This window comes from Salvelinus sp. IW2-2015, linkage group LG7 (genome assembly GCF_002910315.2).
Source record: "Salvelinus sp. IW2-2015 linkage group LG7, ASM291031v2, whole genome shotgun sequence".
Lineage (NCBI taxonomy): Eukaryota > Metazoa > Chordata > Actinopteri > Salmoniformes > Salmonidae > Salvelinus > Salvelinus sp. IW2-2015.
The window spans coordinates 30,732,071-30,750,087 of NC_036847.1; the positions used below are offsets into that span (position 1 = coordinate 30,732,071).

General features: G+C 44.4%; 1 protein-coding gene across 1 annotated transcript in view; it reads right to left on the minus strand.

Annotated features, from left to right (window-relative positions):
• The window catches only part of LOC111966131 (neural cell adhesion molecule L1-like), a 57,344-nt gene that overhangs the window by 22,888 nt on the left and 16,439 nt on the right, over nucleotides 1-18,017 (minus strand). The window contains exons 6-14 of the mRNA XM_070444339.1: nucleotides 17,628-17,759; nucleotides 17,229-17,372; nucleotides 17,015-17,126; nucleotides 16,570-16,733; nucleotides 16,285-16,374; nucleotides 10,893-10,994; nucleotides 4,868-5,065; nucleotides 4,541-4,611; nucleotides 3,455-3,677 (exon numbers count right to left, since the gene is read on the minus strand). Of these exons, the coding sequence (XP_070300440.1) occupies nucleotides 3,455-3,677; nucleotides 4,541-4,611; nucleotides 4,868-5,065; nucleotides 10,893-10,994; nucleotides 16,285-16,374; nucleotides 16,570-16,733; nucleotides 17,015-17,126; nucleotides 17,229-17,372; nucleotides 17,628-17,759 (1,236 nt within the window). The remainder of the gene's footprint in view (nucleotides 1-3,454; nucleotides 3,678-4,540; nucleotides 4,612-4,867; nucleotides 5,066-10,892; nucleotides 10,995-16,284; nucleotides 16,375-16,569; nucleotides 16,734-17,014; nucleotides 17,127-17,228; nucleotides 17,373-17,627; nucleotides 17,760-18,017) is intronic.

The following is an 18,017-nucleotide window of genomic DNA, read 5'->3' on the forward strand; positions in this document are numbered from 1 at the left end:
TAGTGCACTCTCCAGTAGCCGATGAGGCTCTCCGCTTTCCGAGAATAGTCACGTGATAGGCTGCAGCTCCGCGTTTTAACACTAGTAAGTTAAGTCCACATATATACTATGTCCATGCTGTGTAGTCTATAGCCTCTGAGACTGGTGTTTAAACCTGTCGCAGTGAGGGTCCACCAATACGATACTAGCTCATGCTGGTTAGTCTATAGCTGAGCTGGCTCAGAACTTAGTACCCCAGATCACGCTGCTCGCCACGATTATTTTCACTAGTCTGATCGCTGTGAACTGGTAGCTCGATAGCTGACGCTGGATTTAAGACAAACGTAGAGGTAGGGTCATTACATGACATCGAGTAAGAGAGACGCCCCGATACATGAGTCAAGAATGACGATAAGAAGGGCCATTCCGGTAACTGATCGTAATGAAGCTGAGCTGAATCAACCCGTAAACGTTGTGAGGGAGGATATGGGTCATTTAACATACCAGGAATACTATGTCCAAGTGTGGGGAGACGCTGTCACCTCCTATAGCTGGCTGATTAAGCACGGGTGAGAGGTGAGTCATTAGCCGGCAGTCACATAATAGAATGAACTTCATAAAGCCAATGGTTCAGGTGCGATCACCACGCCTGAGCTGCGTAAAACTGTCAGTAGGGTGGAGAGAAAGATCCTTCCATAAAAATAGTATGAGCTGATCATCTTTGGTCTAAGTCTAGTAGACATGAAACAGCCCGCTGCGTTAAAACAATTGTCGTAGGGTCGCACAATGATAATACCCTAGTGTGCGCAGGGGGTAGTCTAATAGCTTAGCTCGTGTATGAGGAGCTGTCGAAGAGCAGTCCACGCTCCCACATAGATGCTTAGTCAGATGAACGGGTTAGGTCTGATGTATGTGAAATCTGGTGTATAAACTGTGAGAAGTTCCAGGCCCTCCACATAGATAACTAGTCATAGCGGGTGTAGTCTAACTGAGCAGCGTTTAAACTTGTAGGAGATACCCACATAGGTATGACTAGTCATGCCTGTGTATCTATAAGCTAGCTGGTTAAACTTGTAGTTAGGTCCACATAGAAATACGTAGTATTGCTTGTCGGTAGTGGCGTGAGTGAGCTGTAGCTGAGTCTAAGTAAACTGACAGTGAGGACGTCCAACATTAGATACTAGTCATACTTTCTGAGTAGAGTGGGGTCAGTATAGCTGAGCTGCGGTTAGAAACTCGACGTATGAGGTCCGAGCTGAACAGGATGCAAAGCTGGATCATGCTGTGTTAGAATCGTACAAAGGCTGAGGCTGGGATTAAACGACGAACGTCGTCAGCTATAGTCCAAGAGTAGATGACATCAGTCGGAATGGCTGGTGTTATTATCCTATAGATCTGATTGACCTATAAACGAAGTAGTGAAGTTAGAGGAGTGCGCCACATATATACGTATCATGCCTGGATGTAGTCATATATGCTGACGCCGTTAAACCTGTAGTGAGGCGTCCCATCATAGATACGTCAGTCCATGCTGATTAGTCGTATAAGCTGAGCTAGTCTAAACTGGTAGTTAGGGATCCCCCACCATAGATAAATAGTCCATGCTCAGTTAAGTTCTATAGCTGAGCTGCGATTAAACTGTAGTTATGGTCCACCATAAGTTAGAGAGAAGAGAGTCATCTATACTAGGCATGCTGTGTAGGTTCAATAAGGTGTGAAGCGATGAACATTAACTTGATAGACCAGTAGGGCTCACATTCAGATACTAGGTCATTAAAGAACTGTGTAGAGGTATCGTAATTCAGCTGAGCTGCGTGCATATACAGCTAGCTAGTGAAGGAGGTCCAACACTAAATACTAGTCAATGGCTCGGGCTGATAGTCTAGAGCTTTGACGCTTGTTAAAAACTTAGTGCGAGGGCTCCACATAGGATACTAGTTCATCTGGTTGTAGTCTAGAGCATGAGCTTGGTCTAAAACTTAGTAGCGTCCACATAGATAACTAGTCATTCTGGTGCTAGAGTCGTATAGCTGAGTAGGGTGTAATAAATACTTTGTCAGAAAAGAAGAAGACGCAAGTAGGGTCCACATAGATACTAGTGCTTAAATGCTACAGGGGAAGTAGTAGAAATGCTAATGAGCTGTTATCGATCTAGTGATTTGAAGAGACGTGTAAGGTAACCGGCCCCCCACATAGTACTGAGGTCGAGCATAGCTAGTGCATTTTAGCCAGAAAATGAGATGAAGTCTATAGTGAGGCTAAGGGTTAAAAACGTAGCCGAGTGTAAAGTAGGGGATTCCACATAGACGTACAGCTAGAGTCTATTGCTGGTAGGTAAGCTCGTAACGAGCTGAGTGTAAACGTGAGTAGGGATCCACACATAGAATACTAGTCATGCCTTCGATGATAAGATCAGTAATAAGAGATCACTGATAGGACTCAGGAGACGAACGCCCGGGTTAAACTGTGATAACGGCGTCCAGACGTAGAGAGATTACTACAAGTTTCCCATGCTGAGTGTGAGAGTACTAGTAACTCCAGCTCCTCGTTAAACGTGTAGTAGCGAAACAGTTAGAGGAGTCGCACATATACATATAATGAGTCGGTAGGCTGAGGACGCTCTCAGGTCTATAGCAGTGAAGAGATAGAGCGATCTCATTCAGAAGATGAGGACGAGAAGGCGTAGAGAGATGAGGATGTCATTACACGAGAGGGAGAGAGCCGCGTAGCGAGAGACGAGTCTTACAGGAAGAAGGAGAGAACGCAATAAGAGAGAGAGAGAGTCTATTACAGAGAAGAGGACGGCCGACGCGTAGATAGAGAGAGGAGAATCACTTACAGAGAGAGGATGAGAACGCAGTATAGGGATGAGGAGATCATACGAAGAGAGGATGAGTACGCGTACGCGGAGGAGAAGCGATCTGTACAGGAATGAGGGGAAGCGATGAAGCTAGTAGAGAGAGACGATTAATGCAGAAGAGAGGACGGACCAGGCACGCAGAGGTAGAGAGAGACCCCATGAGGAAGACGCGATTACAGTAGCATTAAGAAGAGATGGAGAGAACGCCAGTACGAGAGAAGAGATCATTTACAGAAGAGGATAGAACGACGCAATAGAGAGAGGAGCAGATTCATTACAGAAGAGAGAAAGAGAACGCAGTAGATGAGAGAGGAGAGATTCATTAGAAAAGGACAGAGACGCGAATAGCGAGAGAGAAGTCATTACAGAAGAGAGGAGAGACGCAAGTAGCGAGCCCGAGAGCATCATTACAGAAGAGAGGAGAGAACGCAGTAGAGAGAGAGAGAGATCATTACAGAATGAGAGGAGAGAACGCAGTAGCGAGAGAGAGAGATCATTACAGAAGAGAGGAGAGAACGCAGTAGCGAGAGAGAGAGATCATTACAGAAGAGAGGAGAGAATGCAGTAGCGAGAGAGATCATTACAGAAAGAGGGAATTCTAAAACAACATCTTACTGTCCTCTCCAGAGTAACCAGTCACAGGGTCTAGCTCAGGTCCCTCTCCTTTCTGATTGGCAGCCTGAACTTTGATTTGAAAGGCGGAGAAGTTGCCCACTTCAGTGACGATGAACGGTGGCTCAGTGGAGACATTAGAGTACCAGGTTGTGTCACCAACCACCCTTTTCCAGAACACCTTGTAGTGGAACTCTGGGCCGTTAAACACACGCCTGTCCATCTCCTGTGACAGTGACATACAGGGATATGAGCCAATCAGACCAATCAGCCTTTCCTACAATAATAACAAAAACATTTAGAAAATGTTCTAGTGTGTGGTGGTAGGGGACAATAATAGTAAGGGTAATAATAATAATATAATAATAATAATAATAATAATAATAGGAACAATAATGATAATAATAGGAATAATAATAATAAATAATAATACGGATAATATAATGATGACAATAATAATGATGACAATAGTAATGATAACAATAATAGTAATACTAATAATGATAATAATAATAGTAATAACAATAATAGTAATAATGATAATAATATTGATATTAATAATAGTAATAATAATGATAACACTAGTAATAATAATAATAATACTATAATGATAATAACAATAGTTGAAATAATGATAATAACAATAGTTGAAATAATGATAATAACAATAATAATGATCAAAGTAATAATGATAATAATAGTAATGATAATTATAAAAATTATATTAATAATACTGTTAATAAGAATAATGATAATAATAATGATAGTAATAATAATAATAATGATAAGGATATTTTTATTTTACCTTTATTTAACTAGGCAAGTCAGTTAAGAACAAATCCTTTTTTTTCAATGACGGCCTAGGCCTACGTAATGATAGTAATGATAATAATGATAATGATAATAATGGTAAAGATGATAATAATAACAATAATAATAATAATGATAGTATTAATAATAATAGTAATGATACTAGTAATAATATTAGTAATAATAGTAATGATAGTAATAATATTAATGATAATAATAATAGGAATAATAATAATAATGGGTCACATATCTTTCATTGATACATTTAACAAGCCTCACCTCCCATGTGATGACCAGGGTGTCTGGGTCTGTAGACTCACTCCTCACATTCTCTGGGTTATTGTCTGGAGCTGTGGAGGGGTTGGAATAATTAAAGCTTGATTAAACGATTAAAGCTTGGAAGCTTTATTAAACGATTAAAGCTTTTTTCAATGATTAAAGCTTGGAAGCTTTATTAAACGATTAAAGCTTTATTAAACGATCACGATTGGGAGCAGCAGAACAGTGACCAGACATTCCCTGTGTTCCATGTATTGGATCGGTTAGAACATTTAGACTGGTACATCTCTACTTGACATTTACCTTTGATATATTATAATATCTAACCTTGAGGTGGGGTGCTGTGAAGGTCAGAGGGCATGCTGGGGTCACTCTTCCCAATGCTGTTGATGGAGATGACTCGGAAGCGGTAGGACTCGTATGGTTGCAGAGAAATGGTCACGCTCTCATTAGTTCCACTGACTCTCTTCAGCTCCTCCCAACCCCGCTCCTTAGAGTCACCATCTTTAAACTCCACCACAAACTCTGGAGAGAGAGAGAGAAAAGAGAGAGAGAGAAAAGAGAGAAAGAGAAAAGAGAGTGAGAGAATCAGTGACAATGCAGGGGTCCAATGGTCCAATGACTTGGACCAACCATTGAACCACTAAGCAGAAGAGAGAAAGTAATATATGACAATGCAGAAATCACTCAGTCCATGTAATGAGATAAAACAGACTTCCGTGCTCTCAGGAGAGATATGATGATATAATGATTGTATGGTATGGGGTTGGTAATTCAAAGTGCAAAGCCTCAAAGTGATGTGGTTATCAAAGTCAGGCAGCAGTGTCTATTCTGTCTCAGGCCTGGACAGCTGTGGTCATCTCCACTGAAACTAATACTCACTCTCCCATGGGGAGATACATGATAGGACAGCTATGGGTTTGTAGTTTAAAGCATCACAGTGATGTAGTATCAATCAGACCTGGGTTCTTTGGGTTCTAATAATTCTGAGCATTTGATTGAGCTTGCCTGGTTGACAGATAGGCAGGGTTTGCAGTTAGCACTGTTGGGGCTGTTTGATTGGTTCCACTGGGCCAGCTAGGCCAGCTAGGCTCAATCAAAAGCAAGTAGAGTATTTAAAACAAAACAAAAACCATTTGAAATGAGGTCAGGGGTCTGTTGAGAGCAGGGGAGAATGACTGCCCCCTCTCATTGAAGCCACGGAGGTTCAAGGCCGACTGCAGTACTGCAGGCATTGTTAGCAGCACATTATAGTGAATTGAAAAATGGCACACTTCATGGTCAATCTTTGTGTAAATGAATATAAAATCAATTACAATCATGGTACCAATAATTGTTTTCAATACACCAGATGTACTGTATGTCCTTGAACCAATTATTTGAAAATCGCACAGAGAAGAAGTTATAAGGAGAATTGTGTTTCTAATGAAAGCCTGCGGTACCCCGGTCGGCCTTCAACTTGAATTACTCAACAAGAGAGTGCAGCATTGAGCTAGCCTGCAATGTCACTTCCTGGAGTAGCTCAAACTGTGCATGGCATGTCTCCATGAGTTGGTTGTGAGCCTACTGCAGGGTGGTTGTGGTCATGTTGTGGTCATTCTAGTGTCAGTGTGTTGGTTGTGAGCCTACTGCAGGGCGATTGTGGTCATGTTGTGGTCATTCTAGTGTCAGTGTGTTAGTTGTGAGCCTACTGCAGGGTGGTTGTGGTCATGTTGTGGTCATTCTAGTGTCAGTGTGTTGGTTGTGAGCCTACTGCCAGGGTGGTTGTGGGTCATGTTGTGGTCATTCTAGTGTCAGTGTGTTGGTTGTGGAGCCTACTGGCAGGGCGGTTGTGGTCATGTTGTGGTCCATTCTAGTGTGTCAGTGTGTTTTGAGTGTCTTTCGTGGTGTTCGTTCGCTCGATGGAACTACGTGTGCACGGGGTGTAGTTGATGTGGTCATTCTCTGTTATGGTGAGGTCTGAGTCCACTCTAGCCCTGATTGTTCCTGGTGGAGGTCCATCGTTTGTATTGGTTGAGGGTTTGCTCTAAGGCACCAGCCTGCACTATAGTCTTCGTGCATACGGGGGTCGTGCGGTTGTACGTGGGAGGTCTACAGTCACTACGTCAGCGTTGGTTCAGAGGTTGTCTGTCCTCGTGTTGAGGTCTCTGTAGAATGAGTGAGGTCAGCATACCCGTACCCGCAGGGTGGTCTTGTAGATGCGTGTTCATTCCTGGTAGGGTTGTGGTCGATTCTCTATGTGAGGTCTGCTCACCAAACTCTACTGCTTGTGGTTCCTATGGTTGTCGTTGTGTTGTGGTAGTGCGTTGAACAGAGATCTTGGTTTGTCCCTATGCTGGTCCCTCTTAGGAATGCCAGAGTAGTGAAGAGAGTATATTATGCTTTGTCCCTGGTGAGGGGTTCTCTGTCCAACAAGGAGTGTGTTGGGTAGGAAGATTGGGATTGTCCTTCCTAGGAGCGTTTTCTTTCAGCCACAGGGTGTAGAGTAGTACGTGAGGAGTATACTTTGGTTGTTTCTCGCTGGTGTGGTGGTGTTCTTACAATCTAAGACGATGGAAACAGGAGAGGATTGTTCGGAGTTTGTCGTGTGGAGGGTCTTTGTGTCGACAGAGGGGACCAAGAGAATCTTGGACTGGTGCCAGCGTGCGGAGTGTTCTTTCACAGAGAGGACAGAGATCTAGTTTTGTCCCTGGTGGGGCTTTCATGGCACCGTCAGTCACAGCAGCTGGCGGTACACACATCACACACCTGCACACACACACACAGCACACACACATCACAACACGCACACACACACGCACAAGGGCTGCCAAACACACATCACACACACACCACACACCCAACGGTCACACACACATCTCACACACACACACACAACACACATCTAAGTTCACACATCACACCGGTCATCGTTGGTCACACTATCTACAACACACACACATCTGTCACACACAGTCAGGTCAGTCGGTGTTGGTCAGTAGCTTTCGTCGCACGCTGCACAAACTTACACATTCCGCCCATGTTGGATGGGTCGCATGTGTCAATCTACTCCAGTGCTCTTTAGACAGAATCTTAAGCCCTGAAAATTCACAACGGGCTTCAGAGGCATAATCCCTATTTTATTAAGGTGGCTGCCACTCCCACATCGAACCCCATCCTTTCGTCCTGGACCCATTATATATTGTGGCTTCTATTCAGAGCTTTCAGTTGTTCCCTGGATGAAATGGTATCTCATGTGCAGTATAGTGGTTGCACATGTATTGATTCTTAAACCAAATGGGCAGATGGAGTCGCATGTTTGGACAGTACAACAAGAAGGTTGTTGAATTTGAGTTTACCTGTAGTAAGTGTATCCTTGGCTTGTGCAAGCCGGGTGGAATCAGTGTGGCTTCAGTTTGAGAGGTAGCATGTGCCTGACTCCCTGTTTCCTATAGCAGCTGACATGAACGCCTCTAGTCTCGCTATCAGGTGGATGGGCATTACCGGTTATGTTTGTGGTCCCCACAATCCATCAGCCTTTAGCATCTGGGTCGCAATTTATTTTGATATTACTCGGAATTCTTCTGGAGGAGATCGAACTCCAACCTTTTAGAATCTCAGGGCAGACACTCTACCACAAGGCCACAATTTCATGGTGTAGCATTGTATGTATGCTCTAAAGTGTGACGGGTACTATCGAGTATCTCCTAAGTGTCGATCACGAGCACATACGCTTATAATGCGTTTCGTACTGTCTACCTTAATCTAATGCTTTTTAGAGTTGAAAACCTGTTATGCTGGGCAGTGGCTCTTCATATGAGGTCTAGCGATCTCAATTAAAGGTTGTACAGTCATGTGGGCTTACCTCAAATGTGTTCACGGTGGTCAGCTGTGTTTGGTTGTGATGCCTACTTGTCTCCTGACGTCATCTGCGGACATAGTTGTGTTGTGGTCCATGTTGCTCTGTTCACAGGGAGCTCCTCGTAAACTAAAATGGATTACATTGAGATGATATGTGCTACATAAAAAAGGCCTAGTGTCAGCATGTGACAATGAGTTCCGCCACATAATTGTGCAAGTGGAAATCATTTTTTTACAACTCTCACTTACTGGGAACGAGACTTGGGGTAGAAAGATGGGCTTGTCTACCCGCGAGTTCGCATTGTCAATTGCAATCCGATCCTATGACCAGAGCGTGCTAAGAATTTATAAAGAATAATGTGCAAATATGTAAGCACACTCCAGGTGTGCAAAGCTTTAAAAAGACTCACCCAGAAAAGACAACGGAGATGGTAGTGCTGTCAGTGTGTTGGTAAGCCACATACATTGGCAAAAAGTGCTAATAAACATGTTTTCCCTTTGTGCATTAAATGGGGTAATGGTGTGTAAGATGGGGGAGGGACAAAATTCAGTTTACATTCCATTTTGAATTCACAATGCTGTAAACACGAAAAGATATTTGGAATAAGGGTCTTTTTGCTGGAAAGGCCAATTGTGTATTAGTAGTCTGGTCACAAAAAATTACTACTTTGCAGTAACACGACCCACACTTATGGCAACTCAGCTATTGTTTGATATCCATAACTGGATCAAAAGTTATTCACGGCAACCTTACAATATGGAGCATAAACCTAGCCAGGTCAAGTTTGTGTGTCTGTCTGGCTATGCATTGGCACATTAGTGTTAGGCAGTCTAGTTTTTAATTGATGTGTCGTCGATTGTTCTCGCATACACGCGAGAGGGTTAATGAGCATAAGGGACAGTGTGAGCTTTGTTGGTAGAGATTATCGAAACAGGGTCCTTGTGGTCCCTATTAATGGCTTTGGACCGTAATACCTAGGCATGTCAGTGCATGAGAGGTATCGATCATTCATGGGGGGAAAAGAGCCAACAGTGCCACCCGTGTAAATCATTACACGTTGTTTAGTCGTTGTTGAGTAGTAATGACAGAGTCGGAGACGTCACAGGGCAGCAACATTGTCCACTTTACAGATTTCTCTGGAGGACAACTGTTCTACTTCCTGGTACTGGAATCTATAGGGTATTCATGTGTTTGGTGGGAGTTTTTACTTTAAAATCCCAGCAGGCACCTGATCCCCCTAGCCCGGTCTCTGAGACAGTGCGAGTGGATACACATCGCCTTGCCTACAGGTCCAAATTCCATGTCAAGTTTTGCATTGTGATCACATTACTCTAGCTTGTATGTCAGTTATTAGCGAGTGACTTAGATGCAATGCTGTACAGCCCTTCACCTAACTTGCAAGGTGGTAGGAGTGGTAGTGTGGTCGTGATTTTGCTTGTTTTCAAGACACTTTCATCCGCATTGTCACCTATATCTATTGAATGTATGTTGTAGGTATGGTTTGCCTTGCTGTGAGCACCAGTACACTGTCTGAGCTGTGGTGGATTGTCCTGACGTCATGCCATTGTATGAGGGTGTGATTACATGCTATTTAGGTGTTGTTTCATGTGAGCTTTCGACAATCGATTTGTACATGTAGATATAAATGCACTTGGTTATAGTCTTACCGGCTGTGTAGCTCGATCTGTCATCCGAGAGGTGTTTGTGGTCACATTCATAGGTGGCGCTCATCAGGCTACAGAAACAGGAGACAGGTCTCACGGGTTACGCATCTCTACACGATCGAGCTCTCAGTCAGTCATATTAGGTGTTGGATAATCAAGTTCCTCGCTAGAGTTTAATTTACACCCTCAGATCTCCATTAGCCTGGCCAAGGGTCCCAGAGATGAGTTGGATAGCGATGCATCTCAACGCACCCCGTTCTTCGCTGCGTCGTCTCATCTTCATTTCTTACACGCATAGCTCACATCAGCAGGGTACATATGTGTTCTAATAGACATCTTCTTGTTGGTTCCATGAGCCTCAAACAGACTCTCACTATTGCACAGGGTCGGGTGCCGGCCGGCTGATGTCATAGGCGCCCTCACGTATCGCTCGGAGGCGTTCGATCTGGCTCGTCCGACCTAGACGTGAAACACACGCCATGTGCCGTCTGGTGTGTGTTTCTATCATGGCAAGTTGGTTTTAGTCAGTTGGCAGGTGGTGAACACAGGGGCTTGGAAGTGGCTTGGAGTGGTTGGGTTGAGAGCATACACACACGCTGCCAAAAAGGAGCATCGCGCTCAGTTCTGAGGGTACCATGTCTACATTTGTCCATTTAGGCAGACAGATTCTGATAACCTTGAAACACCTCTGTCGCAGGTCCATCATACCAGGGTTATACAGTCGTATGAAAAAATTTGGGCAACACCCTCTGAGGCTGCATAATAATTGACTCTGGTCGTCACAGATCTGCTCTCCGGAAACAAAAGGAGCGAGAGGAGGTGGTCAGTGTGTTGGTTGTTAGCCTACCTATGACAGGGCTGTTGTGGTTATCTCCTGCGGTCCAACTCAGGGTGACATTGCGGTCCTTAGGGTCAGAGACCTGGAGCTGGGTGGGGGGGTCCGGACGGTCTGGAAGGAAGAGGGAGAAACACAGAGAGGTATATTAAAGACATCGTTAACAGAACACTTCATATTCAAATACACTGCATAAATCAGGGTTTCCCAAAGTCAGTCCTGGGGCTCCCACTTGGTGCACGTTTTGGTTTTTGCCTTGCACAGCCTAACCAGCTCTACTAGGGCGAGTAAAACGGTCAGAGTGAGGTGTTCTCTCATTTGTATCTGGAAGTAGCTAGCAAGCCAGCTAACTAACTTTAGATAGCTTGGATGCTTGACTGCCATTGTGAGGTCAGATCGCTCGGATGAACCCTACTCCTCGGCCCTCTGTACGCTCCAACGCTCTGAATTTACGAATGCCTGGGGCGCACTCTGGAACTCATGAACACACTTAACTGTCGTAGCTGATTGGCTCAAACGCATTAAGAAGGAAAGAAATTTGACAAATTAACTTTTAACAAGGCACACCTGTTAATTGAAATGTATTCCAGGTGACTACCTCATGAAGCTGGTTGAGAGAATGCCAAGAGTGCTGTCATCAAGCTGTCATCAAGGCAAAGGGTGGCTACTTATATAATATAAATATATATATATATATAAAATATATTTTGATTTGTTGAACACTTTTTTGGTTGCTAAATGTTTCCATATGTGTTATTTCAGATTTTTGAAGTCTTCACTATTATTCTATTATTCACGTGGGTGTTACATTACAGGCAATGGAGGACAAGTACCAGAGAAGCAGCTCCAATGGAGTGACTGACCATTCAGAGAAGCGGCTCCAATGGAGTGACTGACCATTCAGAGAAGCAGCTCCAATGGAGTGACTGACCATTCAGAGAAGCAGCTCCAATGGCGTGACTGACCATTCAGAGAAGCAGCTCCAATGGAGTGACTGACCATTCAGAGAAGCAGGTGTGGTGGGCTGTTGAAGAGGGACGGTTGTTTCTGTCTTGGTTTCTCCTTGGCTGTCCCATCGATTCCCTCGCCACTAAACCTACACTGCCTTTCCAAAACTAATCATTTCTGAATTTTTCTGAGCAAACAATATACACAAAGGTATGTGGACACCCTTTCAAATGACAGGTGTGTAAAGTCGAACACACAGCCATGCAATCTCCATAGAAAAACATTGGCAGTAGAAAGGCCTTACTGAAGAGATGTGATACCATCATAGGATGCCACCTTTTCAACAAGCTCGTAAAATGTCTGCCCTGCCAGATCTGCCCCGGTCAACTGTAAGTGCTGTTATTGTAAAGTGGAAACGTCTAGGACCAACAACGGCTCAGCCGCGAAGTGGTAGGCCACACAAGCTCACAGAACGGGACAGGCGAGTGCTGAAGTGCGTAGCACGTAAAAATCGTCTATCCTCTGTTGCAACTGCCTCTCGAAGCAACGGGAGCTTCATGAAATGGATTTCCATGGCCGAGCAGCCGCACATAAGCCTAAGATCACCATGTGCTATGCCAAGCGTCAGCTGGAGTGGTGTAAAGCTCGCCACCATTGGAGTGGTGTAAAGCTCGCCGCCATTGGAGTGGTGTAAAGCTCGCCACCATTGGAGTGGTGTGGAAGCTCGCCGCCATTGGAGTGGTGTGGAAGCTCGCCACCATTGGAGTGGTGTGGAAGCTCGCCACCATTGGAGTGGTGGGAGCTCCCAACCAGTGGATGTGTGGAAGCTCGCCGCCATTGGAGTGGTGTGGAAGCTCGCCGCCATTGGAGTGGTGTAAAGCTCGCCACCATTGGAGTGGTGTGGAAGCTCGCCGCCATTGGAGTGGTGTAAAGCTCGCCGCCATTGGAGTGGTGTGGAAGCTCGCCACCATTGGAGTGATGAAATCATGATTCACCATCTGGCAGTCCGATGGACGAATCTGGGATTGGCGGAAGCCAGGAGAATGCTACCTGCCCCAATGCATAGTGCCAACTGTAAAGTTCAAGGCCCCTTAGTTCCAGTGAAGGGAAATCTTAACGCTTCAGCATACAATGACAATCTAGACAATTTTGTGCTTCCAACTTTGTGGGAACAGTTTGGGGAAGGCCTTTCCTGTTTCAGCATGACAATGCCCCCGTGAACAAAGTGAGGTCCATACAGAATTGGTTTGTCGAGATCAGTGTGGAAGAACCTCAAGAACCTTAACCCCATCGAACACCTTTGGGATGAATTGGAACGCCGACTGCGAGCCAGGCCTAATTGCCCAACATCAGTGCCCGACCTCACTAATGCTCTTGTGGCTGAATGGAAGCAGGGAAATCTTAATGCTACAGCATACAATGACATTCTAGACGAATCTGTGCTAAAGAGCGTAACGCGTCAAAATAGTCTGTCCTTGTCTGCAACACCCACTACTGAGTTCCAAACGGCCTCTTGAAGCAACTTCAGCACAAGAACTGTTTGTCGGGAGCTACCTGAAATGGGTTTCCATGGCCGAGCAGCCGCACACAAGCCTAAGATCACCATGCGCAAGCGTCGGCTGAAGTGGTGTAAAGCTCGCCGCCATTGAACTCTGGAGCAGTGGAAACGCGTTCTCTAGCAGTCCAACGGACTAAACTGGGTATGGCTGATGCATAGTAAAGTTTTGTGGAGGAGGAATAATGTTCTGGGGATGTTTTTCATGGTTCAGGCTAGGCCCCTTAGTTCCAGTGAAGGGAAATCTTAACGTTGCGGCAACAGTTTGGGGCAGGCCCTTTCCTGTTTCAGCATGACAATGACCCGTGCACAAAGCGAAGTCCGTACAGAAATGGTTTGTTGAGATCAGTGTGGAAGAACTTGACTGGCCTGCACAGGGCCCTGACCTMAACCCCATCGAACACCTTTGGGATGAATTGGAACGCTGACTACGAGCCAGGCCTAATCGCCCAACATCAGCGCCCGACCTCACTAATGCTCTTGTGGCTGAATTGAAGCAAGTCCCCACAGCAATGTTCCAACATCTAGTGGAAAGCCTTCCCGAAAGAGTGGAGGCTGTTATAGCAGCAAAGGGGGGACCAATTCCAATTTTATTAATGCCCATGAGATTTTGGAATGAGCTGTTCAACAACCAGGTGTCCACATACTTTTGGTCAAATAGTGTGAGATTGGTACTTGCATTAGGGGGGGAATAATTTCAGTATGAAGGTATGCATTAACTAAAATGACAAGAGAAACTGATGATGCACTACCCAATTTCGAAATTGCACCTTGTGCTTTCTACTATTACAACTTTCAGGAGTAAGTTTAACACCGGACTGAGTTCCCCCTGCCAACCCCACTGCTGTAGAGTACACTACACTGTATTACTGCATAATACAACACGGCATTAACACAACATGAACGTATTACTACATAATACGACACGGCATTTACGTATTACTGCATAATACAACACGGCATTTACGTATTACTGCATAAAACAACACAGCATTAACGTATTACCGCATAAAACACGGCATTAACGTATTACCGCATAAAACAACACGGCATTAACGTATTACCGCATAAAACACGGCATTAACGTATTACCGCATAAAACAACACGGCATTAACGTATTACTGCATAAAACAACACGGCATTAACGTATTACTGCATAAAACAACACAGCATTTCCGTATTACTGCACGATACAACACAACACAAAACCACAAGGCATACTGTTGCATATGTTGTTGACATTCAGGTGGGACTGAATGTTTCCATACCTACTATAGTGGGACATTTATTAACAGCACAGCCTCAATCAAATAAAATCAAACTTTATTTATATAGTACATTTCTTACAACAAATGCATTTCAAGGTGCTTAACAAATACAAATAATCAAAGGTGAGAAAGATAAAACACAAAATGATTCTATGCAAAATTTTTGTTAAAATAGACACGAATAAAATGTTGAATTAAGAGAAATTAAAATAGTAATGCATGCATCACTGCATACTAGTACGGTACAGAAGCAGCATTATACCACATATGTTGAAATATGTGCTCTCCAGAGGGTAGTGAGGTCTGCACAACGCATCACCGGGGGCAAACTACCTGCMCTCCATGACACCTACACCACCCGATGTCACAGGAAGGCCATAAAGATCATCAAGGACAACAACCACCAGAGCCACTGCCTGTTCACCCCGCTATCATCCAGAAGGCGAGGTCAGTACAGGTGCATCAAAGCAGGGACCGAGAGACTGAAAAACAGCTTCTATCTCAAGGCCATCAGACTGTTCAACAGCCACAACTAACATTTAGTGGCCGCTGCCAACATACTGACTCAACTCCAGCCACTTTAAAAATGGGAATTGATGGAAATTATGTAAAAATGTACCACTAGCCACTTTAAACAATGCCACTTAATATAATGTTTACATACCCTACATTACTCATCTCATATGTATATGTATATACTGTACTCTATATCATCTACTGCATCTTGCCATCTTTATGTAATACATGTATCACTAGCCACTTTAAACTATGCCGCTTTATGTTTAGATACATTACTCATCCCATATGTATAGACTATACTCTATACCATCTACTGCATCTTGCCTATGCAGTTCTGTACCATCACTCATTCATATATCTTTATGTACATATTCTTATCCCTTTACACTTGCGTGTATAAGGTAGTAGTTGTGGAATTGTTAGGTTAGATTACTTGTTGGTTATTACTGCATTGTCGGAACTAGAAGCACAAGCATTTCGCTACACTCGCATTAACATCTGCTACCATGTGTATGTGAACAAATATTTGATTTGATTTGATAGAAATGGGACAGTGAAATGGGGCAGGTAGCCCAGTGGTTAGAGCGTTGGGCCGTTACCATAAAGGTTGCTGGATCAAATTCCCGAGCTGACAAGTATAAATCTGTCGTTCTGCCCCGAACCAGGCAGTTTTACCCACTGTTCCCGGTAGGCCGACATTGTAAATAAGAATTCGTTTCTTAACTGACTTGCCTAGTATAGAAAGGTTCAATTAAAAAAATATTTAAAATGTCTTCTTCATAGAATAGAAGAGATACAATTAAATAATACAATATATATTTCCATATACGACTACAATGATGGACGCCTGGCCTACACCTGTCCAGGTTGGTGTGACCTCACAGGTGTAAACACCCGTCTTCTGTCTGCACATTGCCACAATCAGGTCTGGGCCTCAATGTGTGTACTGTGAATAATGTTATCTTGTCATGACGTGATTGAGATCATCGTCATCTCATTAACAACACCAAACAGCCTCACGGACACAGATAAAGTAAATATGTCCTTAACTTGTCCTCGGCGTATGACTGAAGAGTTTCTGTCCCTCCTCTTCCACTGAATGTGTGGGGGGTCAGTTGGGTCCACCTGTGCCAGGCAGGTAAAGATGGCCGTCTACCAGGCTGAACAGCAGAGACCCAGGAGGAGACAGGACCACTGTCCTGTCTGAGAGAGAGAGATATGAAGGAGAGAGAGCGGGGAGGATGGGAGAGAGAGAAGGAGGGAAGGTTAAGCAGAGACGGGTGCAGGCAGGGTTTGAGGTGTTGTTGTGTGTGTGTGGTGTGTGTGTGTGTGTGTGTGTGTGTGTGTGTGTGTGTGTGTGTGTGTGTGTGGGGGGAGGGGGGGGGGGTCATGGCCTACTCATAAGCACATCCAGGTCAGCGTTGATTGACAGGTTGGTGTTGCTAACTGAGCAGGTGTACAGGCCCTCATCGCCGTGGGAGACGTTGGTGATCTGGAGGTTTCCATTGGTCAGCAGGTTAACCCTGGGCTCAGCTAGTAGAGAAGCGCTGCCAGTCCTCTCCCTGGATAGGAAATACAGAGATACACTGATTACACAGAAAACACAGCCAGAGAGGGTGGGAAACCCAGACCCTCATTAAGCAGCCTAAAGGCAGGATTTTGTCTGACTGGTTGTCAATGGAGACACATTCCTTCCTTAATGGAAGACTTTTGTCTGACTGGTTGTCAATGGAGACACATTCCTTCCTTAATGGAAGACTATCTGAATCTAATTAAACAAGCTAGTTTCTTAGAATAGAATAGAATATAACACAATATATACTCATACAGGTGTGTGTCTTACCATGTTACTTTAGGTCTGGGAGAGCCGAAGGTCTGACACTGCAGTACAGCCTTCTGTCCCTCTGTGAAGTTGTACTTCTGTCCGTCGGCATTCAGGATCTGAGGAGGCAGTTCTGGAACAGGATACAAGGTTTAGGTTTATCAATGTGACATATTTGTTGTTAACGGAGCAGGCGGAGCAACACACAACACACATACACACAGCTCCCCCTCACCGATGACGAAGATGTAGGTATTGACTAGGATGGTTCCATGTTTGTTGTGGGCCTGACACTGGTAGACTGCTGTATCAGTGAAAACCACATCTCTCAGAATCAGAGTTTCATCTCTCACAGTACGCCTGGGGGTTGAGTCTATGTCTGGGGAGAGACACACACACATTACAGAAAGTCATCACAGCATCCTACCAAAGCACAATACTCACTGGCATATTCATGAGAAAAAAATGACATTTGAAGTTACATTTTTAGAGTTGATAATAGCCGAAAGACAAAAAAAGATTTTAATTTGTCCTATGTACATCAGTAGCAGGTGTAATACGCTGAGTTTGCTGTTAAACCTTGTTAATGCAAAGGTCAACTGTATGTGTAAGAGTAACGTGCGTTATTCCACACCTGTGATGGGTTTTCCATTGATGCTCCAGGCGACAGCAGGAGACGGGATGCCATCAGCCTGACAGTCCAGTTTCACCGTCTCTCCTGGGGCATAGAGCTGGCTTACTGGCTCCTTGGTCCAGTACGGAGCCGCTGCGCATCAAACGGCACAGCATTATACACAACGTTATGATACACAACACAAACCATCAATAGGCAATTAGTTAGACAGCATAGACGACAACAGACAGCATAGACGACAACAGACAGCATAGACCACAACAGACAGCATAGACAACAACAGACAGCATAGATGACAACAGACAGCATAGACAACAACAGACAGCATAGACGACAACAGACAGCATAGACAACAACAGACAGCATAGACAACAACAGACAGCATAGACC